At 43.5% G+C, this 12,768-nt stretch overlaps 1 protein-coding gene across 1 annotated transcript in view; it reads right to left on the reverse strand.

Annotated features, from left to right (window-relative positions):
• Window positions 1-12,768, reverse strand: part of plch1 (phospholipase C, eta 1) — a 47,332-nt gene that overhangs the window by 11,099 nt on the left and 23,465 nt on the right. The window contains exons 3-11 of the mRNA XM_062552878.1: window positions 11,496-11,642; window positions 10,050-10,293; window positions 8,799-8,928; window positions 8,407-8,577; window positions 7,474-7,567; window positions 6,762-6,965; window positions 6,309-6,429; window positions 4,734-4,905; window positions 2,504-2,611 (exon numbers count right to left, since the gene is read on the reverse strand). Of these exons, the coding sequence (XP_062408862.1) occupies window positions 2,504-2,611; window positions 4,734-4,905; window positions 6,309-6,429; window positions 6,762-6,965; window positions 7,474-7,567; window positions 8,407-8,577; window positions 8,799-8,928; window positions 10,050-10,293; window positions 11,496-11,642 (1,391 nt within the window). The remainder of the gene's footprint in view (window positions 1-2,503; window positions 2,612-4,733; window positions 4,906-6,308; window positions 6,430-6,761; window positions 6,966-7,473; window positions 7,568-8,406; window positions 8,578-8,798; window positions 8,929-10,049; window positions 10,294-11,495; window positions 11,643-12,768) is intronic.

Here is a 12,768-nt window from a genome sequence, read left to right on the forward strand (position 1 = left end):
GAGCTGGGAAAGCAGAGCTTCAATTGCATTGGGTTGGCAACAGTCCAGATGCCTCTTTCTTTTCCCTGCTAGCCTTATTAAATTACTGATGTGAACAGCGTTGGGGCCATCGAAGCTTCTCTAGCCACGTGATCTGTCAGTAACCTCCTCTAAGGTGGTTCTCACAATGAATCCCTAATTTGTCTTTTTTTGTTGAAATAGTGGAAAGTAGGCATCCTAAGATGTATTGTAATGGCAATCAGTGAACTGCTAGCTAGTGTAGGATATATTAGTTATCTAATAACAACCCCACTGTTCTTAGTGTTACATTGCTAAGTAATAGTAAGGCACTGTACACTCATTTCTCCAGATTATGGATTACATAATTTAGCTATTTCAAGGCACAGCAAAAGAACAACACTTTAAAGATTAACAGGCCAATCTAATCTAAATGCAATATGTTATATCAATATATTAAATCTGTGCAAACAAATTAAAGTTTTCAAACAAAATGTAAAAACTTTTCATTCAAATGATGTATAAAATGTATAAACTGAACTATATAATATTTTTCCCCCACAAACACTGTCATTCTTAAAGGGATATTCCGCCATTTTTGGAAATACGCTCATTTTCCACCTCCCCTCGAGCAAAACAATCGATATTTACCTTGTTCCCGTTCATCCAGCCATTCTGTGAGTCTGGCGATACAACTTTTAGCTTCAGCCTAGCATAGATCATTGAATCGGATTAGACCATTAGCTTCTCGCCTGCTAGCTTCATGTTTAAAAGTGACTAAGATTTCTGGTAATTTTCCCATTTAAAACGTGTCTCCTCTCAAGTTAGAAAGTGCAATAAGACCAACTGAAAATGAAACCTGCCATTTTTCTAGGCTGATTTGACATGGAACTACACTCTCATCTGGCGTAATAATCAAGGCAACTTACAAACTACTGGCACTACTACTGCTTGTTGTCTATGGGGACTATTTTCAGATGCTGCGTACGATGGTAACGCCTATGGTACGTTTGCAAGTTGCCTTGATTATTACGCCAGATGAGAGTGTAGTTCCATGTCAAATCAGCCTAGAAAAACGCCAGGTTTCATTTTCAGTTGGTCTTATTGCACTTTCTAACTTGAGAGGAGACACGTTTTAAATGGGAAAATTACCAGAAATCTTAGTCACTTTTAAACATGAAGCTAGCAGGCGAGAAGCTAATGGTCTAATCCGATTCAATGATCTATGCTAGGCTGAAGCTAAAAGTTGTATCGCCAGACTCACAGAATGGCTGGATGAACGGGAACAAGGTAAATATCGATTGTTTTGCTCGAGGGGAGGTGGAAAATGAGCGTATTTCCAAAAATGGCGGAATATCCCTTTAACACTTTAATTACCATCAAAAAGGCAAATACAATTTTTATACCATGAACATCATAGCGAGCACACATTTTGAACCCAAATTGATGTTTGCAATGACGTGTGATAAATGTTTGTGATAAAGTGTTTGTGTGTTCAAGTCATGAATGTCTGCTCTGTAATGCTACTAATTATTTTGTTTCAGGTCTGATTTTGAAATCAGACCTGAAACAAAATCATTTTCAGACTGCCGTGGCCATCACTAAAAGCAAAGTGCCAGTGATGTATTATATTGTATGAGGAGCCAATGTACCAAGGTATCATTTAATAAGATCAATTAGCATAATAATCACAGAACGATAGCGCAGCAAATGAGGCTGGAGGATGCAAATCCTGAACATAGTTCCACACCAAGCAAGGACATGCAGCAGGAGCAGGAGTGGATGTGTGTATATGGGCTGCTTTCATACAGCGCCAAGACATAAGCGCCCCGCTGGGGGCAAAAGTAGAGTTGGAATGAACACTGTAATGGACTAAATCAGATTCAGTACTGGGTAACCTGTTCGTTTATATAATCCACTTCCTTATAATGCTATAATCCACAACACAAAGACAGAACAGTGGTTTCCAGAGCATTCTTCCAATCCGCCCATGGATATCTCTGTTGATGCCCATCATCATAAAGGCCTGTAGCTAATGTGCAAACATCTCCTACTGTTTGTAGGGAAACAGCCAGTTGAAACTATTATGGGCTATTTCTGTGCATCAGCAAAGCATGTCAGTCAGCTCAGTTTGCCCTCAGTTTGGCACAGCTGGTCTGCTTGGTACCATCACAGTTAACTGAGATAATGGTGGAAGGTGCGATTTGTGAGGGGAAAAAAGAGTTAGAGAATAGCATGTGAGAGACAAGAGGCAGAGCAGAGGTGAAAATAACTTGAGAAAAGTCAGAGAGAGAGAGAGAGATGATTACATTGAGTCAGGCCTTACAGAAAACGAGTAGAAATAAAACTTTTGATGGAGAATTATTCTCATCTGACCAAGCCTGACATTTCTCATGTCTGTGTGATGATGGTCACCTATGTGTGTGTGTGTGTGTGTGTGTGTGTGTGTGTGTGTGTGTGTGTGTGTGTGTGTGTGTGTGTGGTAGTGTTCATATTTAGCACTTACGGTGGTGTTTCTCAGTTTGAAGTCATCCTCAATCTCATCGGCGCTGTCTTCGTCTGACACCTCCCCCTCTTCTGCATCCTCTGACAGGTGTGTGGGCAGACGCTTACCCTGCAGAGAGCACAACAGCGGCAAGATCATCCATGAATGCCCCTTTGATCCTCACAGAACATTTACCACAACACCCTTTTATTTTGAGGGAGGCATACATATTTGCTGTCAGTAGGAATCCGTTACCCTTAGGAGGTGTTCAATGTTAAACCAATGATCTGTGGGAGTCTTAGGAATTAACCACAACATTCTGTTCTTTGTCTTTCTCCCACTTTGCAAAATGCATGCAAAAAATCAAGGGCAGGAGATCAGGGTATGTTGCCCATCTAACCATAATTCCATGAAGAAGCATTCTAATCCATTATGTAGGAGGAAAACACTCAGGGTCTTGCTATAGGTATATTGCAATTTTCCATCTCCTTTTGATGTCTTTTCAACCTTTTTTTTACTCCTTTCTTATTGGAAACAGGAAAAAAAACGTTTCTGAAACACCTGATGCTTTACTTTCCATCTATGACTGCCATAAGCCAAGTTAACAAAAGCCATTACAGTAAACTATGATGGGAGTCTGATGAGTCTCATCTAGGAGGCTATCTAAGACAGTATAAATGGGACACAGATGCAACAGCTGCCATGATGCACTAATGTGCTCACAACACATAGACTGTGTGACAGTGAAATATGAAGACAGAGAATATGAAAACGAGGGATAATTTAAATGACAATGACAGGGAAGCCTGTTTGAGCCGGACACCAGGGCTACCATCATTACCGTGCTCCTGCTCCTAACTCTACCATCATTATCATAGCCAACATTATTACCGTACTATAGCTCTTGGAGTCCTTTAAAATCATAGAGAATTTGGACTTCAGTTTCACATCTTACTGGTGGGATGGTACCCAGTTACCTTGCAGTACTCTCAACACTGCATTGAGGCATCAAGAGCTCTTTGGACCACAGGTTGAGGGTGCTCTACTGTCTAGTCTAAGTAGAATGTTGCACATCTGGGCTGTTCTGCATGGCCAGGCCCAAACACCATCAGCCTCAGAACTACAGTCTGCCAATTCATCATCATTATGTCAGTTATGGCGATGAGACCAACTTTTTGAGGAGTAGAAGACCGGTTTTCCTTTTCTACAAGCTTTGCTCTAAAAGCCAAGTTTAACCATCTGCAATTGCTCACCATCGGAGGCTATGGTGTGATGGGAAGTTGTCTGGGGACGGCTCCATCTGACGTTGAGATGCCCTCATTAGGGAGAGAGTCCCATGGAATAGCAGACTGCTGGGACCATCTGTCCTCACGTCCCTCTGCTGTGGCAGAGCCACCCACTGCCTCCTCTTTAGAGGACCATCTCTCCCTTCTGTGGCCTGTCTCTACTCTCCATGTCTCTCCGTGTCTATTTATAGACAGACGGCTACTTATTTTGTAAAGCAACAGACAGTGGGGGGAGTGCATATTGAATGTAATGGAGTGTGTTACTCATCGTGCCAGAGAGGGGAAAAAAAGCCTTGAGGAATGTTGTTGTTGTTTATGTTGTTGTTGTTGTGTTTTTTTTTTTATTGCCCATCTGTGTGCATTTGGAATTGTGTGTGCTATTTGCTTGCACACATTGTGTGTGTGTGTGTGTGTGTGTGTGTGTGTGTGTGTGTGTGTGTGTGTGCAGTATACTGTATAATGGCAACTGGCCAACGTGTCCTCATTGCCAATTCTCATTCACACTTGCAGTCTTCCATGACTAACACAGAGACCTACATTACCAATTTCTCTTTTGTGCCTCTTCACTTGTGAAAAAGGGGCACTCCATTGTTTAGTAGCACTACTCCAAGAAAATAAACATGGGAATAAGTATAGCGCGTACAAAAGACTAAGGATGACACTTGACAAAGTGTCTGTGTTGTTCTGCGGATTCAGGGGATGAATATCTTGGATGCAAATGATTTCAAAACACTAACCTCTACAGACAGAAGGGATAAGACATGATCCCAGAGGCAAGAACTGATGAGGGGCCAGGGAGAGCAGAGATTAAGCATAAAGGGAGATTAGACAAGGATGAAAATCAAGAGTGCGAGCACTGAAAGCGCCGAGAGAGAGAGAGAGGGGAAGACGGGCGACCGCGAGAGGACAAACAACCGATCGATGAGGGGATGAAGAGAGCCGTAAAGTGACGAGTGGCGCCACACCTTAATGAGGATCTTGCCCCTCAGGCTGTTGGGGCTGGGCAGCTGCTTTGGGTCTTTACTCAGCGCCTCCTGCACGTCCAGCTTGTCCCCAAAGACGTCCCTCAGGTGCTGGGCAATCTTCTTCTGCTGCTGGATGCTGCAGTGGTTCTCAATGGACAGGATGACCGGGTACCTGGCAACAGGGGCATTTTCTGATCAGCGTGGATATTCATGGGTTTCATGAGGTCCCTTTTCACAGGGATTTTATACACCTGTGGAAAGGGACCTGATAAAACCCATGAATACACGCCATAGCTATTCTACCTTTTAGACACATTGTGACATGTGCCACAATGCAGTAAATATGCTTGCATCAGCCTTTAGAAGCTATGCCATTTACATATATTCAAAGTGCGCCAGTCTGCAACATCTGTTATTTCCACATCAAAGGAATAATATGTCACAGATCAACACAATCTTGTCAAACATAGTTTTTCAGCACACATCCAATAGAGACAGAGAACTTAACTTATGAACGCACAGAAACCAATTCCGCTACTAGCACTACGCAATCAGACTTATCCAACACACTATTCACGACTGATTTACACCACAGAACTTGTCTCCATGGTATGGGATGGTATTCAGAGTCATTAAGATTTTGTAATAGAGTTCCCTGATTTTGTTTGGCTTTTATATAAAGCTTTTAAAAAGAAACATATTTTTTCACATTACCTTTTACCTACATGCCTATGGGGGGGGGGGACACGTCAGTGTGAGCTCAGAAATGAAACGACATATTTTGGTCCCTTAAAGGAACGCTGAGATGAAATGGCATCTAGACAGCGACACAGTCTAAATGTCAAGCCTGTCCAAAAGAGGGGCTGCCCCTCAGGGCTTACCGCTGCGCATGGTGAAGGACACCTTGGCCCTCACTAATCTCACACACACACACACACACACACACACACACACCACACACATACAGACACATACATGCATATACACATGTATGTATGCGTCCCACACACACACACACACACACACACACACGCACGCACACACTCTCTCTGTCTAGAGCCAAGGCAGATTCCGTCATTTGCATGCGATTTACACTCTCCATCCCTCTATTGTGTGCTGCTATTAGTGAGAACAGGTGGCTGTAAAGCGATAAAATGTGATGCAGAAAAGGAAGAATGTGGACATCCATCAAACGTTTGAAATTTCAGGGCATCTGTATGCTGTAGAGTCCCATTAGTGAATTAGGCTCACATTTCAGTGATTTCATTTAGACAAATTATTATATTAGGATACTGTCTTAGTCAGTAGCCAAAAATGCATCAATTTATCACGATAGAGACTTCAGTTTCACCATTTATCAACAAAAATATGCAAATAGCACACATTAGACAAAAGGCATCATGACGAAACTCTGCAAAGCAATATTAGTGCCAGGAATTTATAATTTACAAATTCAGACCTTATGTCTGCAGGCTTCCTGGTTGCATTCATTTCAAAAGAATAATACTACATTGCAAGCCAACACTGGCAGAAAAAGAAAACAAATAAAGTGGTAAAATAGAATTAGTCACTTACTCATTGTTGATGAAGGCATGCTTGTTGATAGTTTCTACAACAGACTTGAAGGTGATCTTAGAGGTGAGAGTATAGCCGTGCTGCACCATAGGCTCTCCATCTGGACCATCCCAGCAGTCCACTGAAGAGAGGGGGGTAGGATGGATAGTCTGACTCAGAAACTCACCGACAGGTGCATGGACTGACTAAATTTGGTATTTCATTTTACTTTTATTTATGTATTAACAACTTGTTTATTATTATTAGTTCATCATTTATGTGTATAGAATGATTGCTCATTTTCATGTGTGTTGACTATTCTGTTCTTACCTACCTATACTACTTTATGTCAAATATTTGTATTTTTATTTTAGATTTTTTTGTGCTATTGTAAATCCACCCCATTGCTTTAGCAATACTGGAACACAGTTATGCCAGTTAAGATTACTAGAACATGACTAGTAGGGGTCCTACCCTCAACACAGCGGCAGCCGGCCTGCAACACCCAGGCGTACATGTCCGTCTTGGAGTGGGAGAGGAGCTGGTCTCCGGTCAGGTAGGTGTTGTGGGAGGATGCGATGAAGTAGTTACACAGGGACTGATCCATGTCCTGGTTCACCTCCAGATGTGTGGGATTAAAGATGTCACATGTTGGGCTACGCATGAAGCTGGTGAACCCTGCAGGATAAGGACAATAGCAAGAGTGTAAGAACTACAATTTTGGCATGAGTCCAACCTGACACCAGGACGCACATAATACTCTAGCTCATAAAAAATGCACACAGATATTAAGATCGCTATCATCCAATAATACAATTAAGTGCAATAAAATCCATTAGAGCACCACTCAGGGCTATAAAGCTGATTGGAAGTCAGAGGTAGGGCCTATTGAAATCTATTTTAAGATTTAAGTGCAGCGGAATTACCGTAAATGAGCTGACTCGGGTTTATTCTCACTCAGTGGTATGATCAGCACACCCACACACACACAAATACACAAACACACAAATACACACACACACACACACACACACACACACACACACACACACACACACACACACACACACACACACACACACACACACACTAAACGTTTGCTTTGTACTGATGGTACTGTTTAACTTGGGGAACTCAAGTGGTCCCACATTTAAAACTTTAGAAAAAGGTAGACTTAAGATCTCACCTTCAATGCCCAAAATTCCTTTCTGTTTATTCTCCTCTGCGCTTTCAAATTTATCAATGATGTCCAGGCAGTAGTCCACTGTCACATTTGGCATCTGCAGGAGAGTGGAGGAGAGTGGCATGACAGACATTTATTGAACTCCTGTCAAACAGTTTCAGAGGTCATCTGTTGGCCTCATATGCAATCTTGTCATCTGTTTCTCTCTTTGTCTCTTTCTCACACTGGCTGCTTGGACCTTTCACTTCATTTGCCTCCTCTATCCATATCTTTGAAGCGCACAGATGTCCAAGCAGGACTAGTAGCTGGAGGAGTGCATTGTCCCGTGGAGCCCCCTGGCTGGACAGTAGTCATTTTATCATTATTTCAGGGCCAGTCCAAAATGGTGAGTGTAGTCAGCAGAAAGAGCAGAGCGGCTCATGTTGGAGGAGGGGAGGGAGAACTCAGCTCAAAGAGGGGCTCAAAGAGCAGTCATGCATAAGGCCAGATGATAAGAGCACAAAAGGGGAAGGAGGTAGAAAACATGGGAAAGAAAGGCTCTGTTAAAAGGCAGACACTGGGAGAGGTTTAAGATAATCCCAACTATAATACTGCAAGTCTGGCATGAAGCTAAAGTGAATTACTCTATTGAAATTACAGGAAGGAGGAACTAAGCCAAAACTAAAAATATCGGTTGGACATTCCTCAAAGATAAAGATTAGGGTCAGTGGACCATAGAGAGTAAATTTGCAAAGGTTTTTATGAAATCAGCTTACTACCTCCTTACAATTAATCAAACATTCCCAGAACCGCAGGGGTCCTTACTCGACATGCAGACGCACTACTCAGACAGATATTGAAAAGTCATTGAAGATAGTGAAATTGTCATCATTACAAGTAAGGTGGTGATTTTGAAGGTAACAAAATATGCTCTAGTCATAGCATTGGAGTAGGAACCTTTTGCTCCACACGTAGGAAGTTGGCCAGCTCCTCTACTGTGAGGTGGTCTTTCTTCTCACTGAAGCACAGGAGCAGCAGGTAAAGGTCCCGGCGTAGGGACATCATCTTATAGAAGACGCAGAACTCCTCAAACGAGAGGGTGCCTTGTTGTTCATCTGTGTCTGCTTCCTAGAGAGTCAAGGGACAGAAAGGGGATGATATAGAGACAACCAGGCTTTAAGCTCCAATTCTGAACATCTGTACTGAAAATTGAGCATTTCATTGAAATATATGAAAAGGAACAATCAGCGTTTCTTCTTGTGCTGAAATGGAACTGTCTTCTGTACAGGTTGACACCTCCGTTCCAAATGGTTATTAACACTACTCCAGCCATTCAACTTTGCCCTCACCTGAAACATCTGCTTGACTTTCCTACGAGGCAGGTTCACATTCATTTTGTGTAGGAGCTGGTACATCTCATCAATGTTCAGAAGGCCATCACCATTCTTATCGGCTTCCTCAAATGTCTGCTTCATCCATGTTCACATGGGTTAAGGAGAAAAAACTATAACATCGTCTGGATTGTCATATGTACCGGTATGTGCGCATCTGACAAGACCACAAGCTGAAATGTGTTATTTGATTCCAAAAGGAAGTGATGGGACTGAAGACAGGCACTAACGATGAAGAAGTTATTTTATTTATGGCCATGCTAAATTAGAAGGAAACAACAACATGTAGGCAGCGTATAAAATTAGGGGGTCTAGAATAGTTTTTTTCTGTCATCACGCAGGCAGAACTCACCACACTGTTTTATGTGCAAACCACTGTTTGGTGTGTAAACATAAAAATGTCTCATTCATACAAGAAAGTGCTAGAAGAACCCCACCTTAGGGTGATCAACATCTGAGACATCTCCAGACCATGTAAAATTCTGAAAAGCCAAGAGCAGTTTGAATTGAGCGGATTATTTCAGCAAGTGCTGAAAATGTCATGCGGCTGATAAAGTTGGTGACACTGGTGGGAGCAGAGCCAAGCGAGGGGGAGGAGGTAACTGATGAGGTGGTCTGTGAGTTTGAAAGTCATCCAGATGCCCCAGAGGACCTGTGGCTAGCTATGACTGGCACATTATAGGCAAAGGCTTGAAAAGGCGCAGCCTTATGACAAGCAATACTGCTTTCGGTTGTGTTTTATGTCTGCCATAAATATGACAGTTAAAGATGCATATATCGCTTTCTAGAGTGCAACCTGTTATTGCTGCCAAGAACGTACTAGCACAACAACAGGCCACTCGCTAGAGCGGAGAGGTATATGCAAATGCAATCGCCTGAAAACTCTTTAAGCACAAAGGATGCAAAAGTGTTAGCAACATGCTCCACAACACATTCAGCCTAGTCTGAAAACAGATCTGTTTCAAAATGCAGACACAGTGCTTGGTGTCTAATTCCCATTCCCATAGCAGATGTTGAGAAATAAGAGAGCAAAGATACCATGTCACTGATAATCATTTTCCCCCAGCAGTCCAATTATTTACAAATTTCACACGCCACACACCATAGCTCTCACTAGGCTTCCTTATCTGTTTCTAAATCAACCTCATGTCGATTTGCAAGCACTCATTTTCTTTACATGTGTCTGTATCAGGGAGAAGACAAGGATATTGGTCATGGGTGCGTTGTCTCTTCGCCAGCGAGTCCTCGTCGCTGATGCCTGCCATCAGGTACCTCAGGCCGGTCACCCAGGTGCGGGCCTCCTCGGCATTGGAGGTAACCAGGTCGACTGACTCCATGTGGTTTCCATGGTAGATGGTGAAGCAGCAGGCAGGATCGAAGCTTCCCTCGGCATGCCGATGGAAGATGTCGGACTGGTGCCCCTCTGTGACCTTGTAGAGTGAGTCGATGGTGACTGGAGAGTGGAGAAGTGACAAGATGAGAGAGGGAGATGATCACTCAAGAGAAACCAGAGGGAGAAATGAAGGGAACAACATGCAAAGCGTCAGCAGCTCATTGTGACAGAAAATGAGAAATGAAATACATCATGGATGTACTCTACAGTATTTGGGCAAAAACGCAATGAGACGTCTGTATGAATAAGGCAGCAGAAGCGAATACTATTTCATCCATATTAAGGAGATGGAATACACATGGAGATTACATTGCTTTGTGTGCTTCACCACCCCCTCTCCCATTCTTCCCACAGGCTTGCCAGTGACCCTAGTTTCCACTTTGAATGTTCTCTGATTACCTCGCTTTGGGCAGCCCATCTCCGGGAATGAGGGCATTAGGAACTGACCTCTGATTCTGACGTCTGATTCTGTGGTCTGAATTTACTGAACACTCTAAGGGCATTTCTGCTCTAAGAAAATGTACACATTTTGCGAGGCACTCCGTTCCGTATTCTCATATCAAATGGCCCTTATGGATCAGAGTCTTCCCTGCTCATCACAATAAAGAGGTTCTGCACGGCCAGTCCAGGCAGCTCTCAATACAGACAATGGGAGCAACTATTTGTTATTTTTCACCATTTTGTAATTATGCAAATGGCGACAGACTAAGAGGCTTACACACGAGTGTCCCAATCACAACAGCAGAGTGAGACAAACAGAAAGAACAATGGCTTCTGAGCATCCCAGTGGGGAAACCTAATCCTCCATCTGGGCTACACTGGGACAGGAAGTATGGCAGAATGTTCTGGATGACCATACATGCAGAGAATATATGGCTTGTTTTCAAGACCAGCCGAGTTGTGGAGTATACAAGGCTGACAGGATTGACACCTGCACTAGATAACAGCCGACACTGTTATTTCATCCTTGTAAACAAGGGGCCCAAATTTGATTTGAGCCTCCACAAAGAGTTACGAGCAATCCATAATCATGCCCCAATAGCGGCATTGCGTTCTGTTTCAATTTGTCCCTATCAATGTTTCACAGCAGGATGCCACAGTGGGCCATAATGGGTTTTAATGGTGATCAGTAATGCTGTAATTTGGCCGGGGAGCGTATTAAATAGAAATGTATCCCCATCGTTGGCTTTAAATATGTAAGATAGGCTCCATTATACCAGAGGCCCATTCAGGATTTGGACTGAGCATGTTCGGAAACTTACTTTTAGCCTTCTCACTTTTCCTGGAGGGCCTCCATCTGATGCAGGAGCGATGCTCGTCCAGGTAGAACAGACGGACCAAGCCTTTAGAACCGTTCTTCAGCTTGACCATCTGAGTCCCGGACTGCATGACACTCATACATCGCTCGACTGAAGGAGGGGAGCAAAGTTGAAGACGTTATCAAAGGTGAGAGTATTCATTATGAAACATTTGTGCACTGTGCTATGCTTCTTTTCTTCTAACACTAACTAAACTTTAGTAAGTCATGTGCCATTTGTAGCAGTGTCAACATTACATCAAGCCTCATCATATGGATTATGGTTCCAGCTCTTCATACTAAAGTTGAGCTTGCTACACACATTGGCCATTACAAATGAAAAATGAAGAGCCAATAGAGATGGTCATGGTCGTAGAAATAGGGGGAGAAAATGCAGGTCGTAAAAATGCAGGGAATTCTGCGTCCAACAGGGACTGTGTGCTGTCAGGCAGATCACCATCAGGTGGATCTTTCTGAATGTTTATGCAGCCCTCTGCCTGCCTCTCCATTGTGTTGGAAAGAAAATCTACAGGGACCACTAAGACACACACTAACACTGATATATTTACAAACTTCAAAGTGCAATAGAATATAACCATGGCGTGCTACAGTGGAGCACTTGAAAGAGCGAAAGAGATTTACACAATACCAATATGGCTTCACTCCCCTCCTCATATGAAGCATCTGTTTCAAAAACTGAAATAATGAAGCCATTTTGAAAGATAAGATCCGGTCTGAGCCAGCATCTGTCCCCTGGAAGTACACACCCACATACACACAAACAAACACAAACACACACACAAACACACACACACAAACAAACACAAACACAAACACACACACGCACGCACACACACACACACACACAAACACACGCACACACACACCCATACACACCGTTGAAAGCATTCTCCCGCATGCCTGTGGAGTATTGCTGTAGAGCTCAGGTGCTCTGAGCCAGGTGTGCTGGCGTAATTACGCTGCAGCTGAAGCCCATCCACTCCCGGCTCCAGCAGAGACCCTCCACCCCCCCTTACCCCCCCCCCCCCCCTCACCCCTCTCCACCACCCCCACCCCTCTCCACCCCTCTCCACCCCTCCAACCCCTTCCACAGTGTGCATGATAAAGAGGCCGATCTCTCCGCTCTCCGTGCCTGACACCTCCACCCTCCGTCGGCGCACTACTATGCCGTTGACACGGATGAGTGAGCAGCCGCTGCGGAAGCGCAAGCTTTGATA

This window comes from Sardina pilchardus, chromosome 13 (assembly GCF_963854185.1).
Source record: "Sardina pilchardus chromosome 13, fSarPil1.1, whole genome shotgun sequence".
In the NCBI taxonomy this organism is placed as follows: Eukaryota; Metazoa; Chordata; class Actinopteri; order Clupeiformes; family Clupeidae; genus Sardina; species Sardina pilchardus.